General features: G+C 44.9%; 1 protein-coding gene across 1 annotated transcript; it reads right to left on the bottom strand.

The window, feature by feature from the left end:
* Nucleotides 1-15: 15 nt before the first annotated feature.
* On the bottom strand, nucleotides 16-4,895 carry LOC147964244 (endoglucanase 5-like). Its single transcript, XM_087526803.1, has 4 exons — nucleotides 3,961-4,895; nucleotides 3,627-3,830; nucleotides 3,052-3,306; nucleotides 16-968 (listed from the first exon to the last, which is right to left on the bottom strand). The coding sequence occupies exons 1-4, from the start codon at nucleotides 4,378-4,380 to the stop codon at nucleotides 258-260; spliced, it is 1,590 nt and encodes a 529-aa protein (XP_087382929.1). The 5' UTR covers nucleotides 4,381-4,895; the 3' UTR covers nucleotides 16-257.
* Nucleotides 4,896-15,859: the final 10,964 nt, after the last annotated feature.

Below are 15,859 nucleotides of genomic sequence, written 5' to 3'. Positions count from 1 at the left end.
ACTCAAGGCCAACCATCATCAATCTGGTGATGTTTTATTCTCTTTTTTTTTTCGAAATTTCATTCCTACACGAATGAAACAAAGCAAAACCTATACGAATTAATCAACAAAAAGAATGTACAAATCCACCCATCCATCCAACGGTCCTAAAAAATCGCCTTTTCTTCACTCTTTCTTTTCTCACATTTTTCTCGGTTATTCAATTAACATTCCTACAGCTGAACATATTCACCGGCCGGCGACGAGGAGCCGCTTCTTCACAGGTCCCGTTGCTCCCGCAGCCGCTCCTCCGCGTCGAGCTCCATGAGCCTGGAGAAGACGCCGACCATGGGCGCGGTGTTGTACGTGCAGGCCTCGGTCTGCATGTACGCGCCGCGCTGGTCGTTGAACCGGTCCTCGCCGTCGGGCCCGCCGACGACGGCGCCGACGAGGTCGTGCGGGTTCTCCTCGCCCGCGCTGTACCACGAGTCGAACCCCTGCGCGCACCCGATGAACCCCTTCTCGTCCGCGAACGACGCCGTCGACGCCGCGCGGTGGTGCACCCGCCGCGGGTACTTGTCGCTGTACCCGACCAGGTAGCTCGTCCCCATCGGGTTGGTGCCCAGGATGTAGTCCGCCTGCGCCCTGGCGAACGCCAGCACCTCCTCGGCGCGCACCACGACGTCCGCCGCCGTCTCGCCGCCCGTGTCCGAGGTGTCGGCGTCCTCGTCCACGGTGCAGCGGAGGGGCTCCCCGAGCGCCGCCAGCAGGTCGGAGTGGACGGTGAGGAGGAAGACGGCGTTGGTCACGTACTGGAGGTTGTTCCAGGGGCGGATGAAGATGAGCCCCGCCGGGGTGCGCGGCGCGTTGCGGGCGGCGCCGCCGGGGTTCTTGTTCATGTTGGAGCACACGTAGAACTCGGCCTTGGCACGGTACTTCTCCAGCACCGCGCGGTACTCCGAGCTCAGGTCCTTCTCCTCCAGCAGCAGCTGATCGATGGCCCAAGAAGAGAAATGTTAATTGCAAGGATCAAAACACAAATTATACTAATTAAACAGCTCATGCATGGCTAATTTAGTTTTTAATTGACGGCTAATTTGTAAATAAAACCTTTGACCCCTTTGACCTTTTGCAAATAAAACCTTTGACCCTCTCTAAAAAATATATTGACCTATAGGCTCTAGAGGCTGCATGTCGACCAGGAACACCTTCTAGTAGTCAAACTATGTGCCAAACTTAATAGCAGGGTTGACTTGAGCAGCGATCGCTGGTAGTCAAACTACATGCAAACTTAATAGCAGGGTTGACTTGAGCAGTGATCGTTGTCAACCTGTCCTCCATTTGTCTGGTATACTGTATGTGAGTGCAGAATCTTTGACACCAACTGACAGACGCCATGTCCGAATGGCATCCATCGTTACACGGAACATAACTTCAGTGCCGTGCAGAATTGATCAGGTTATATAAACCAACCCGGCCGAACATCAACGAAAATGGGCCGCATGATCCTTGCGGGCTCAGTTACCAGTGCCCAAGTTGTGATCCAACCACCGAATCCAAAAAACCCTAAAAAAAAACTGAATCCCAAGAAAAAACGTGCAGCTACTGTCGGTTGAGTATTTTTCTGTCTCATGTGCTTCCACTCTTTCCTTTCTCCCATCTCCAATTGAAAAGCCCATACACATCAGTAACAACTGCTGATAACAACTGCTGATGTGTTTTTCATTAAACAACCGAGGAAATGACCGCTCGGCCCCTCCATTCCACTTGGGCAAGAGTAGGTATCCATCATTGGTTGAATCGCTTGCTTCAAACATCACATCCCAAGTGAAGCATGACAGAGACAAAAACAGCTTGTGGATGACCAAAGAAGCAGGCATGTGATGGACGAGCCTTCACCCTCATGGCAAGAGGAGCCGGCCGCATGCTGCCTTGCGTTCTAAGCATATGCGAAGCAGAAGGTGCGGTCAAAGGAGCTATGATTAGGAAGGCAGTCCATTCCTACAAGACCTCATGTGATCGGCGACAGTGAACAGTCCATGGTTAGGAAACCGGTCTGTTTCTGGAAGGTTTTTATATAAATGGCAGCTACCGGGAGCACATGTGAAAGGAACGCATTAGAAATGGTTACCCACAGGACAAAGGCGCAGGTGGGGTAGATCAAAAGATCTCTCCTAGTCTCATGGCCGGCCCCGTGTTTGTGTAGTATAAAACAAATTTGGGCATCTCTCAACTTTCTTGACCCTCTTGGTGGGCAGAGCATCGCCTGCTCCCCATGATTAGCTTGCTTAACTAGGTTTTGCACATGCATGGGCGCCCCTCGACGAAAATCAACCTCTACGCAAAAACTCACGTTGCAATATGTATTATCGAAATTCGAAAGGCGTTTGGGATGATATGTATATGCATTCTCCTAGAAGAATTAGTAGAAGAGATGCATAGGGCGGGCGGAGTTGTTGGGCATGGCGCATCATCCATCAACTCCAGCGGAAGCACCCCGGGAAAGCATGCTAGGTAAGGTACGGTAGGGGGGTAGCCATGCTTGCAAGCTAGAGAGAGAGGGTAGCTAAGCAAAAGCTAGGGTGCACCAAACACGCGGCTTGCTCCTCATGCTAACGATATATACAAAACCGGTGGCACAACCAAATCAACAAAGTCATACTACATCTGTCATTACTAGTATATGGGATCAATTTACCGCATGGATCCCCTAGTACGTAGTATTAAATAACTACCAGCACTGCTAACTACTAGTGAATTTTTTTAAAAAAATCGCGAACTAACTAAAATTCGAACTAACTATAGTGGAAGTTGACGTATGCCTCTGACTAATTTGTTTACAGCTGCCGCAATCGGCGGTGGAAAAAAGAATCATTCTGATCATTGTTTTCTTTTGTGAGGAATTCATTCTGATGATGCATGAAAAGGTAAACAAGTTTGACCAGCTCAAGGAAAGGTCGCTAGGTTGGTGCAGTGCATGCATGCATGGGCTGCGTGCATGCATCAGCAATGGAGAGACGCACAGAGAGAGACGAGATGGCAGTAGTGGTGATGAGTGGTACTGAGACTGACCTTGGAGGCGAGGACCTGGAGGCCGGGGTACTTGATGTCCCAGCTGAACTCGGAGACGCCCCAGCCGGTGCCGCCGAAGTCGTCGGCGTTGGCGACGGCGTAGTCGAGGTACTCGCGGCCGCCGGTGGCGCGGTGCAGCCACAGCGCCGCCCACAGCAGCTCGTCGTTGTACCCGCTCGCCGACGGGTAGTAGCTCTTCACCACCCGCACGCTCGCGTCGTACCGCCCCCGGTACTTGTCCGCGAACTCGAACAGCTGCACGTAATATACATACGTACGTATAAATTATAAATACGACGACATATACGATAAGAAAAGAACTACGGTATAGCCGAAGCGTCAAGCGTGTGTGTGTACGACGGACGTTGAGCTGCTCGCTGTCACGTACCAGACCCGGCTGTGGCTAGTGGATCGAGTGTCGTGTTTTTTAATCGTGAATTCTGTGTGTAAAGGGGGCTGACAAAAGCTTAAAGGGAAATTAAGCTGGTGCTAATCTAGTCTGATTTTTCTGCTTTACGTTTATTAATTATTAATTTTGTGTGACAAGTAATGTGTGCTAGTACGTGACAGCGTACCTGCTGCGCGTGGTGGAGGAGGAGGTGCGCGTAGTGCGCGTCGCCGGCTCGCCGGAACACGATGGACGCGGCGGCCATGGCGGCGGCCGTCTCGGCGGCCACCTCCGAGCCGGGGTGCTCGGCGTCCACCTTGTACGCCCGCCGCGACGTCGTCATGTCCTCCGGCCGCTGCCAGCAGTAGTGGTCCGAGTCGCCGTCGCCGACCTGTACGTATGCGCGATCGGGTCAGAAAAGATGCAGCGTGTGCACGCTACGTGCGTGTTTACACTTTGCATTCTGCGCGCGCGGCCGGTCATGGCGACGGCGGCGGCGGCGGCGATGGATGATGACTGACCTGGGTCCAGAGCTCGTTGGGCGCGGTGTGCGCCTTGATGAAGTAGTCGGTGCCCCACTTGATGGACTGCAGCGCGTGCGCGCCCTCGCCGGCGGCGGCGATCTGGTCGCCGTACTCGAGGACGGCCCAGGAGAGCATGGTGACGGTGAAGGCCATGGGGAGGCCGAACTTGACGTGGTCGCCGGCGTCGTAGTACCCGCCCACCAGGTCCACCCCCTGCTCCAGCCCGTCGGTGAGCCCCGAGTGGCCGCGCCACCGCACCCGCTGGTTGTACGGCAGCCGGCCCGACCGCTGCGACTCGAAGTAGAGCAGGCTCTTGGACAGCGCGTCCCCGTAGTCGTGCCGCGCCGCCGACGCCATCACCAGCGACACCGCCACGACGGCCGCGGCCAGCACGAACCTGCCGGTGACATCGCTCATCTCAGCGGCCGCCCGTCCCGCCCGCGCGCGCGCCAAGAAAGAAACCCGCGGTCGGTCGATCGGCCCCCGAAAGAAACTCCAAAGCAGGCGCCGACGGTGCGGCCGACCTTGCTCGATCGATTCCCGCCGCAGACAGAAATGGCCACCGGCGGCCGGCCTCGCTCGCCGGAGTAACGGGTTTCCAAGAATGGAAGCGGGTGAGCGCCGCCTCCGGAAAGTGAACCCGCGCCGCCTCCTCTCCTCCTCCTGCCTGGTAATTTAAGCTCGAAACGGAAACCGATAGATAACCGACGGAGTAATTGCTCCGCTCCCGAGTAGAGTAGTAAATAAATGGCTAATGATCGGCTTCCAGCTTTAGCGGCGGACCTCCTCCTCACCCTAACCCTCCTCGACAATATCTTCGCTGTGCATTGATCGACGGGTTTATATACGGCCGGGCGCGGGCGCGCGCAGATATGCAAAGTAGTAGGAACGGATGGCGATGTTGGGTTGGTGGGCTGTGTTGAAAGAGAGGGAGGGAGGGAGGAAGAAGGCTTTGGGGCTTGGCATGCATGGCGGTGCGGTGGCTTGGCGGGGGAGGGACAGCGACGTCCCGAGAGAAGTCAGTACGAGCTACTACTACTGCTACTCCAGATCGGGATTTTTTTTTTTTTTTTGCAATGTCCGCAAATCATCATCAAAAAACTCATGCGCGCGCGCGAGTTGCCTTCGTTTACGTTTTTTTGGGTTGTTCTGCTTGGTCCACGCGGGCCCACGCACGCCCCGGCTGCTGTGGTTGGTCGGTCCAGCCCAGCCCCCCGGCCGGTCCTCGCGGCGGAACGGGGAGCGCTTCCCGCGTTTTTTCCTCCGACGTACGATCGCCCCGGTCTACGGTGCGGATCGGTTCGGTCCTGCCGTGCGTAGCTCGACTGGCCCGGAGCCAATTCAAAGGCATGGTGGAGCAAGTGATATGGGAATGCATAGAAGTAGCGTAATTACAATGCTGACTATATATTCCACCTATTGGAGATGCCCTGATGTCGTCGTCGGAATATGTTTTTTTTCTTAACACAATGAGTAATACTCCCTCTCCTTTCCAAAATACATGTTGTGCTTTTAGTTCAAAATGAACTAAAACCAAGACAAGTATTTCCGAATGGAGGGAGTACTTTTTCTACTAGTTGGAATGCCGCATGACATGATCGAGGAATTTTGAGCGTCCTCCAGGTCCACAACAGGATCGGTAATAAAAGATCATTTATAACCAGCCTAAATATGGTGCAAGTCTCCAAATTTAGCAAAATGTAACTGCAAATTATTAGCATTTATTAAGTCCCACAATTTGTGTCACCGTGATGGCCTTCCCTAAAAAAGTTTTACACAGCTGATAAAACACAATTTTTTTGTGAAAAACTGAGAAACGTGGCTATTGTTGCTTAATGAAACTCATATTCGTTGTTTGTTGCTGGGTCGATAAGTTGTCGATTCTCCGTTGTGTCTGGTTTCTACAGGGATTGGCACACATCGCAAGGACAATGCAAATATATTCAAGGAAATGCATCCCAAAGTCCAAACTGTGCTAACCGGGCCGGTGTAAGGCAAGATAGACCAATTAATCTTTTTCGCCATTTCTCGGTGGTTGGCCTAGAATTGTTGTGATCTCATCGTCGCACACCTCCCAGCACAAAAAAAATGTGGAACTGCAAGTGTGCAAATTTAGCAAAATGTAACGAGTTTTCTTGGCCTCAAACTGAGTTTCATGCAACCTACGAATAGACAAACCAACCGCTTCTTATTCCCATGAGAACGGAGGAAGGTGCATGGCGGAAGCCACATAGGTTCTTTGATTTATTGGCAAAACTAAGCCACATAGGTTGCATGACACGGTCAAGAAATTTTGAGCATCTTCATAGTCGACAACCAGACCGTCTAATAAAAGATAGACAAACTTAATCATTTAATATCAGCCACTTAAAGTTATACATCATTTGTTATTTATTATTATTTTGCGGGGAAATTATAGTACATCATTTATAACCAGCCTAAAACTGAGTATAGTAGTATGGTGCAACCCTGCAAATTTAGCAAGATGTAAACTGTAATTATAAGCATTAATTAAGTTCCACAGCTTGTGTCACCATGATAGCCTTCCCTAAAAAATGTTCCGCACAACTAACAAACATATTTTCTTCAGGAACAATTGATAAACATGGATATTTCGATACATTAAGCATCATATTGTTTATTACTAAAAATCATTTTCGTTGTTTGTTGCTGGGTCGATAAGTTGTCGATTTTCCGTTGTCTCTGGTTTTCTACAAAGATTGGCACACATCACAAGGACAGTGCAACTATGTTCAAGGAAATGCATTCCAAAGTCCAAACTGATCGACCAGCGGACCGGTGTAAGGAAAAGATATGCAAATGAATCCTTTTCTCCATTTCTCAGCGGTTGGTCTAGAACTGTTGCGATCTCATTCCTTGCGCACCTCTTAACTAGCGCAAAATTTGTGGAACACAAGTGCGCAAATTTAGCAAAATGCAACGAGAATTCTTGGCCTCAAGCCAAGTTTCACGCAACCTACGAATAGACAAACCAGCCGCTTTTTCATTCCCATCACCATGAGAAGGAAGGAAGGAAGGAAGGTGCATGTGGGGAGGAAGCCACATACTACTCCTCCTCCTAGGTTGTTTGATTTCTGGCAAAGCTAGTGTGTGTGTGTGTGTGTGTACTTTGTGTGGCTAGCTCTTTCTGTTGTAGGTGAGCCGGGCCGTTGCGGCGTCGCCGTCAGGTGGTGTGGTACATCATCGTTAACCAAATCGTGTGACGGGTCCCGTCGGCGGCAAGCGAGCACATCGGCGTGCGGCCGGCCGGTGCCCATCGCCGGACGATGCTTCGGTTGGAATCAAGGAACGAAAACACTCTTGTGGCTAGCAGCTCCATTGACGGCTGCTTTTTTATTTCTTTTCAAAAGTACCGGTACTATTATGCGACTGGCTTCATTGACGCTTGCTCCGCCGTGTTCTGGTGGGCAGGCGGCCCACGTTTGGCATTCGGGCGACCCACGTTTAGAAGAAGAGTAATACTGGAATATGCAAACTGTTAGGCGAGGAGGCGGAATTGGGACCTTTGACGAGGAGAGGCACTGGAAGCTGCCACGATGCAACAGTAGCGGTGATTGGTACGTGTGGGGGAGAGACCGAGTGCTCACCGGACACACCAGGTGGTGTTGCGTAGCTGAACGTCAACGATCGACGTCGCGCCTCGTTCGGTCGATGACTTGTTCCCAGCGTTACATTACATTACAAGCATATAATATAGTATGTACACAGGCACGCATGGATGGTACTCACTGTGTTACTTCCTCCGTTCCAAATTACTCGTCGCAGAAATTAATGTATCTAGAACTAAAATACATCTAGATACATCCATACTTACGACAAATAATTTGAAATGGAGGGAGTATATGTTTGTCCTTTTGAGATTTTGACTCACTTTTCAGTGCAAGACTCTGTCAACTGCTTTCCATTATTTTTAGTTAAAAATTTAAGTTTGTAAATATTTTTAATGATAAATCTGGTGATTCGAATTTTGTTTGACCGATCGGCTTTTTTTTAGCATGACGGAAGTGAAAATTACAACTGTGTTCTCACTATAAATAAGACAAACTGGTACTACGAGTGCTCTAGGACGTTATTTATTTGTCAGTGCTGCTAGTAGGTGCTTACATGAACATGTTTTTTTATTGCTAGAATGCTTAGATAAATAATTGGGGAATCATGCCTCCTGATGCAGTGGTTGTATCTTGCAAAAACTGCGTGTGATGCCCTACTTTGCTTTCATGTTTGGTGAGTGCTACACAATTGGGCTACGAGAGCACCCTGGATGCTTGACAAAAAAAAACCCAATTTTGTCCCTCCACTATAGCTAAAGTTCTTTCCTTTCCCTTAAGTCTGAAAATCAACGATTCTTAATCTTTAAAGTGTCAAAGCCATGTTGACGGCAACGTGTTGGCAATTTCACACATGTGGGAAGCCCACTCGCCAAATGCTGTTATGAAACAAGAAAATCAAGAAAAAGAATAAAGAATCTGAAAACTGATGGTTTATCGGGAAACTCTTGTTATAGTTTACATTGAAGAAATATTGAGAAAAAGTCCACATTAAATATTAAAAGAAGTATAGATGAAGAAATCGTTTTTTCTGATACAATACCATTTTGATATATTTAAAATAAAAGGATAGGAAATAACAAATAAAGCATTTAAAATATGAAATATTAGAGGAAAAATGAAATATTCAATTCGTTGCTGTTGAGCAGGTGTCTAAGGGGCAGTCATTTTTCTAAGCGTGTTTGCTCTATTTCTTTTTTAGTTGATTTTTCTTTTCCTATATGGGTATGTGTGAATGTTGTGCGTTGTGTGTGTGTGTGTGTGTGTGTGTGTGCGCGCGCGCGTGCGCAAGTATACACATAAGTATTACGTAATACATCTGTATATTCTAGAGTGCGAAATTTGCATAATTATATGTTTATTTTGTATATGCAAGAATGTATGCAATTTCAGTATAAATTGTGCGCGCTTTTTGTCATCATTTGGTATTAGTTTATTTAATTTCTTTCTTTTTTAATGGTAATACCAATGCCACTAATTAATTATTTTTTAGAAAAAACCATTTGTGTGAAAACTTCACTATCATATATTTATTTTTTCATCTTATAAATTTATTTGCAAATTATGTGCAATTTTTTTCATTGTTTGTTTTAATTTCTTCCTCTTTGAAGTTAAATACCACTACACAAATTTATTCTTCTTTAGAAACCTTTTATTTTATTTCAGCATGAGTATAGGGAGGAGAAGAAGGCTAGAGAAAGAAGAAGAAGAAGGTTGGGCCTTTGGATTTTTATTAAGTGGTGCATAGTGGTGGAGAGCAATTTGACTGAATGCCCAAAAAATTCAGCCACCCGTGTAATAGTTGCTTCCAATATTCAAGGAAGTTCCCAAAAACTAAAATTTGAAACTAAGAAAATCATAAGTTGAGGAACAGAAAATGGTTTGCATTTGTAAAATGTCTAGTACCTCGGGTGACCTTATTTTGAGTTTTAATTTTGTACATGGTGAATGGGTTTCCATGTGCACAAGACCATTGTTGATTGATCGTCAAAACTACTCTTTAGAGTTGAGAATGTTCTAGACTTTTTTGACAAAGGATAATATACTGATATCAAGAAGATATCAATTATATATGGCCTCTGCAACGATACAATATCAAGACCCAATCTAGAAATTGAGGTTGCACACAACCAAAATGATAAAAAAAGGGAAGGAAGAAATTAAAGAGAGCCGACGTGACAATGACACGTAACAAGCAAACAAGTAGCAACATCAACCACCGTCAATTTACAACATATGGGCTACAAGAAAGATTCTCCGTAAGTAGCCTCCGCCGCTAAATCCAACAACAGAAGGTTGGATCTTGGGTTTTCACCCAAAATGATACACCTGAAGAATCTTCAAAGCAATGCCTTCAACAAGGATGCGAAAACACCACCCCTACCAGGTGCAGTCATTGAAGGCCGAACCAAGGGTTTTGACCCTGGAGCTTGAGACCCGGTACTAATAAGGCACCATGTGTGCCACCGCCACTTGCCAAAGAAGACAATATTACCTGGAGGGGCACTTCCACACACCATGGTCACGAGAAATTTGGCATTGTGTCGGCAATTTCACACATGTGGGTAGCACACTCATCAATGTTGTTATGAAATAAAAATGATCAACAAATAAAAAAAATGAGAAAATTGATGGTATATTGGAAAACTCTTGTTATACATTGAAGAAATATTGAGGAAAAGACCACATCAAAATATTCACAGTTTCAAAAATATAGATGAGTAATTCATTTTTATCTAATTTTTAAGAAGAAAATGATAGGAAATAAAAATAAAACATTAGAAAATATGTATAACTACCGGAAACATGGAAATTTAGAAGAAAAGTGGAATATTGAAGGAAGTTACCGAAAATCAAAAATTGAAACAAAAAAAATCATGATTTGAGGAAAAGAAAAACTTTTGAATTTTTCAAGAAAATCCGTGTATGTCTTTGCATTTCCAAAACGCCTAGTACCTCAGGTGACCTTTTTTTAGTTTTATTTTCATACGTGATGACTGGACTGGGTTAGGTTCCTTGTCATTGACGCAGCCCATCAGGGTTCAAGTTCTACACTTAGCATTGGTGTTTGCATCTCCCTGGATTTATTTCAGTCTTTTTCCACCGATGTTCGTTCAGTGCGAGAAGACGTTCCCGTCGACTACAAAAACACATTTGATGGCTTCGTCAATCTCAAGATATTGTGTCGGCTCATTATCTCGGAGGTGCTCATAGACAGTGGCGAAGCTACAAGAAATTCTTTGGGCGGGCCAAACAGGCAGATTAAAGCTAAACTCACAAACTTTTGTTTTATGGCCTCCTCAATCCTTCATTGTTTGTTGTTACGTTGGGTGGGCCACGGCCTGGTTTTGCCCCAACGTAGCTCCGCCCCTGCTCATAGAGATAAGATGTATGTGTGTGCGTTTATAGGCTGAATGCGTTGTACTGTGTTGAGAATATTTAGACTTGGTAGCATAATTTGTCACGTGCACAAGATCATCACTACTTGATCGTCAAAACAAGTCTCTAGAGTTGAGAATATTCTAGACTTGGTAGCATAATTTGTCGCATATCTTTGTGGTATTAGAATGGAGAGACCAAATTCAGACTCTGGTAATAATCGAGGGGCTGAGAATATAATTCTCCCCAACTTTTGTGAAGAACAGTGACACGAGAATTATTCCTTTTCCACGACTCTTTAGTGCGCGATTGGTTGTCTTGTCTGAACTCTGCTGAACGGCATGACACAGATGGAGAGGCCGCCGGGGCGGCATAGTGCATTGCTTTACGCCACTTGAGCTAGCAATTGCCTGTTCAAACTCTTGTGTTCGTGTCTGCCTGGCTGTGTGGGAGAGACGAATATGGTTCGAACTTCTTCATGATATACTTCCCCGGGGAGGGACCGATCGATATGGAGCTCCATGCCACCGTGCACATCACATCGATGATCGATCCACGGAGAGCACGACGCCGGAGCTACATTCCGTATTGGCAAGCAAGCCGAGCAGCTGCCAGATGCCATCATCGGAATCAACAACCCCTCGATCGACTGATCGATCGTGCCCACAATGTCTGTCTAGCTTGAAGAGCACAGCCCGCCGTTAGGGGACATGCATGCGCCCCAGTCATCGCACGAACTGGCCAGCTATAATAAGGTAGTATAGCTTCCTCGGAGCAGCTAGCTGGTCAGTGCCTTGCACACACGGGCGTCATCCGGTCGTCACACGACACGCCCACGCGTCGGCGATCAGGTTAGTTAACGAACTCGATTGGTCAATTCAGTTCAGGTCCCCCATCCGTGTACAGCGAAACGTCAAAAGATTTGGCACGTACCACATAGACACATACGTGTGCATCGCGTTCAAACATGCTAGGGTTTCAACGCCGAACACTTGAATTGACAAAGCACGCAACATGCAGGCAGGAAGAGACATCAGCAGGTCAAGATCGTTCTCGCAATTATTGTCGCCTAACAACGGGGTCTCGAAGCAAAGCGCCTGATTGATTGAGTCGGCTTGAATTCCATGGCAGCAAAGCAGGAGCACTAGTAGTACTGCTAGCTCTGTTTGGAACTTTGTGTACGTAGATAAGAGAAGTTTCTTGTATGAAAGCGTATGCTATGGTCGATCACACTGTCCCAAAAAGAAGGGAAAGGAAGCATGTATGTAGTATGATTGTATGTATGGTCACACGGAGAGACAGATGAGTGCGTGCATATTCAAACCCCAAAGTTTTGGGTTGGTTGTTGTGGGAAAAGGGAGGACACAAAGGTTGAACACGCATCACCTTTCTGTGCACTACTTAATCAGTTAGTTAGTTTACTCCACTTGGTTTACTGGATGATTGTGTTGTGTGCATGATTAATCGCATCGTTCTTTCTTCTTCCAACTTGACTTTGCTTGTGATTAGGAAAGGAATTAAAGGGGGGAATTGAAAGGGTTGATTTTGCTAGCTAGCTGCCCGAAAATGCCTAACTACCTTGATTTTCCGGACCAACCCGTCGGCATCCGCATCTGCTGATAGGAGCACTAATGTATTCTACAACACCATGCGTTTCTTACTCTGCTGAACTTTGCTGGGATATTTTTTGTCAATAGTTCTAGCGAAAAGGTTTTGTCAACAGCAACGAAACTTACACAGGATACAAATCAGCATGCCTGCAATCTGTGTTAGGTAATGTAATCATATCAAATCACATGTTTAGTATTACCTTAATTAAACAACGACTTGATTTACTTTGTTCTGCCGCGTTGAGTGGTTTTCCTTTCAGCCGGCCTGCCATGCCACCCAAAGTTCGTTGATTGAGAGCTCGAGAAGACCACACTAGTCTTTTTCTTGTCAGCAAAGCAGTACGTACTACTCCTAACAACTCTGGTTGCGAGATGAGTATCTTGGCTTAGCTTGGAAGATGTGCCGCTGCATGCTATCAAAATGTATATATCCAAACAGAATCTGAAGGAGACACTCAGGGGCAAGCAGCTTCCTTATGTCAGAAGAGAATATCCATTTTCTTTCTTTCTTGTGTCTCTTTTATGTCATTATTTATTTTTGTGACATCATTTTAGATCGAGAAAGCTGATGGAGAAGACGGCAACCAGCGCCGATAGCAGTCCTGCATGCCAAGCCACGGTGAGTTTAAAAACCCTGGAGCTGCTACTTTTTGTTGCGCCTGAGAGACCCAGACAACACAATGGCACAAGCAGGCCGCGAGAGCTATATCTCGCTTTAAGCGAGATGGAATCTACACTCGCCCTGAAGATAGGCGGTTTCTACTTGTGAAATCACTAATTAAGGAGTACTCTTTTCAAAGACCACTCCCACCTTCTCAGTTTGCGATAAGTGGCGCAGTGCATGCGTGTCACTTGTTGTAATCTGGGAGTTTTTCTTTTTTGTATATTTGTTTATTCAAAACGTTTTATCTTTTAAATCGTGCATCCAAATCTTGAACCATTTTCATCATTGGATTTCTCGTGTCGTGATTTTCAAAATTAGATTCCATATTGATAGGTTTTGACGAATTTCTTTTTCCATGAAAAAAGGGTAAAAAACCGGACCAAAAACCGAACCAGGATTACGTTTTTTCACTTTCCGTAAGAGACACGGCCATGCCTCTCGCGGAAGCAAAACCATGCCTCTCACGGAATGAAATAAAAATAAAAACGCATTTTTTCCCGTTTCCGAGAGACACGGACGTGCCTCTCGTGGAAGCAAAAACATGCCTCCCGCGGAAGGAAAAAAATAGAAAACATATTTACTTTTCTCATTTGCGAGAGGCACGGCCATACCTCTTGCGAAAGCACAACCGTGTCTCTCGTGGAAGCAAAACCGTGCCTCTCGCGGAAAGAGAAAAACAAAAAATGCATTCTTTTTTTTGTTTCCGAGAGGCATAGCCATGCCTCGCACGAAAGTAAAACCGTGTCTCACGTGGAAGAAACAAATATTTTTTCGCGCCAAAAGAAATTAAAAATTGGTCCAAAAAATAAGGAAGACCAGTAGAAAACCAAAAAAGTAAAAAAAATCATTCAAAAAGCTAAAAACGCGTGCGAAAAAAACTGAATCCGGAGAGAGCACCCAGAACGTGACACGTGGCGACGGCTGAGAGCGCGCCACTTGGCGCGCTCTCAACCCACCCCAAATGATCGTTGGGAGGCTCTCGAAGGAGCGCTCACCAAGTAGTTGCTCCCCCCTATTTCGCGCATAGTGCGTAGCCCCCACCCTGAACCGTTCACACAGTGCGCCCGCCCAGTTTTTCCAGGATATTTACGTGCATTCTCGCCCAGTTTGGGAAGGTTCTACAACCTTCCCTAAACCAGGATTTCTTTTTTTGTTTCAGGTTTTCTTTTCTGTTTTTCTTTTCTCTCTTTTCTACTATACATTTTGAGTTTTTTGTGAATTTTATTTTAAAATTCACTAACATTATTTTGTCCATCAGTTTCAAAAAATGTTTAAAAATGTAAAAAACTGTGCACTGAATTCAATTTTTTTCATCCAATTAAAAATTGCTCATCAAATTCAAAATTGTTCATCAAATTCAAAAAATGTTTGTCGAACTAAAAAAATGTTCATCATTCTAAGTTTGTTCATCTTTTTTTTCAACAAATGTTCATCAAATTCAAAATTTGTTCATCGACTTTTAAAATTTTGTTCATCCATTTTTCAACAAACAATGTTGTTGAATACAATTTGTGTTCGTCAAGCTCAAAAAATGTTCATCAAGTAATGGATTAGCGAACATTTTCTTCAATTTTATGAACATATATGAACATTTCCTGGAGCTGCTACTTTTTATTGGGCCTGGGAGACCCAAACAACACGGTGGTAGAAGCAGCCGCGACAGCTATATGCCGCTTTAAGAGATATGGAAGCTACACTCGCTCTGAAGAGACTAGCTCTCACGCGTCAGACTATCCGCCCCGTGTTTCTGTTCTTTTTTCCGTCAAGACAAACGCTTCGCAGGTTCGTTCCTACGTTTTGGTCGTGGCTTCGCTGTTTTTTGCTGCGCATGTTCCTTTGTTTCTTTTCGTTTTTTTTTGTTTCGGTTTCTTTGTTTCTTTGCCAGTTTTCTTTGGTTTTTTCTTTTTCTTTGGTTTTTTGTATTTCTTTGTTTTAATTGGTTTCTTCAATTTCTTTATATAATATATATATATATTGTTAATTTATATATCATCTTTTTTTCTTCATTTTTTCACGGTTCTTAGTGGGTTTCTTTGTTTTTCACGGGTTTCTTCCGTTTTTTGTGTTTTTGTCAGTTTCCATCATTTTTTCTCAGTTTTCTTATGTTTTTGGTTTCTTTCCCGGATTTCTTTGTTTTTTATTTTTCTTTGTTCCGTATTGTTTTTTCAGCTTTCCTCGGTTTTCAGACCACACTCAAGATTTTTGATATACATCAGAAACATTTATTATGTATAGGTTGAATATTTTTTTATTACACGTCTAACATTTTTTGAAATCTTATACCTTCGTGATGTCTACTTTTATCCATACACATTGTATATTCTTGGTATGTATCAAGTACATTTTTCTAATATATGTCTTATATTTTTTAAATACATGTTTAACATTTTTTAATAAATGGTTAATAAAAAAATCTTGATCAACATTTTTAAATACAGGATTAACATTTTTTAAATATATGGTCAACATTTTTTCGACACACATTTAACATTTTTTTGCATGCTTTATTAACATTTTTTTCAAGTACAAGATTAACGTTTTTAATACATACACTCTCCGTTCCATAATATAAGAGCATTTTTGATACATGTTTTTGACACTAGTCCCATAATACATACACATGTTTTTGACACATGTCAAAAACACTCTTATATTATGGGACTGAGGGAGTAGTA

The sequence above is a fragment of the Triticum urartu genome, chromosome 6A, assembly GCF_056163025.1.
Source record: "Triticum urartu cultivar PI428250 chromosome 6A, HENAU_Tu73, whole genome shotgun sequence".
NCBI lineage: Eukaryota > Viridiplantae > Streptophyta > Magnoliopsida > Poales > Poaceae > Triticum > Triticum urartu.
This window is presented reverse-complemented; position numbering and strand designations above follow the sequence as displayed.

What these genes read in the sequence shown, in the direction of transcription:
- LOC147964244 (XM_087526803.1), bottom strand. Translation starts at nt 4,380, where the DNA reads ATGAGCGATGTCACCGGCAGGTTCGTGCTGGCCGCGGCCGTCGTGGCG. An exon ending in TCCTCCACCACGCGCAGCAG is followed by an intron (nt 3,307 to 3,626) that starts GTACGCTGTCAC and finishes TATTACGTGCAG; the next exon opens with CTGTTCGAGTTCGCGGACAA. An exon ending in TCCAGGTCCTCGCCTCCAAG is followed by an intron (nt 969 to 3,051) that starts GTCAGTCTCAGT and finishes GCCATCGATCAG; the next exon opens with CTGCTGCTGGAGGAGAAGGA.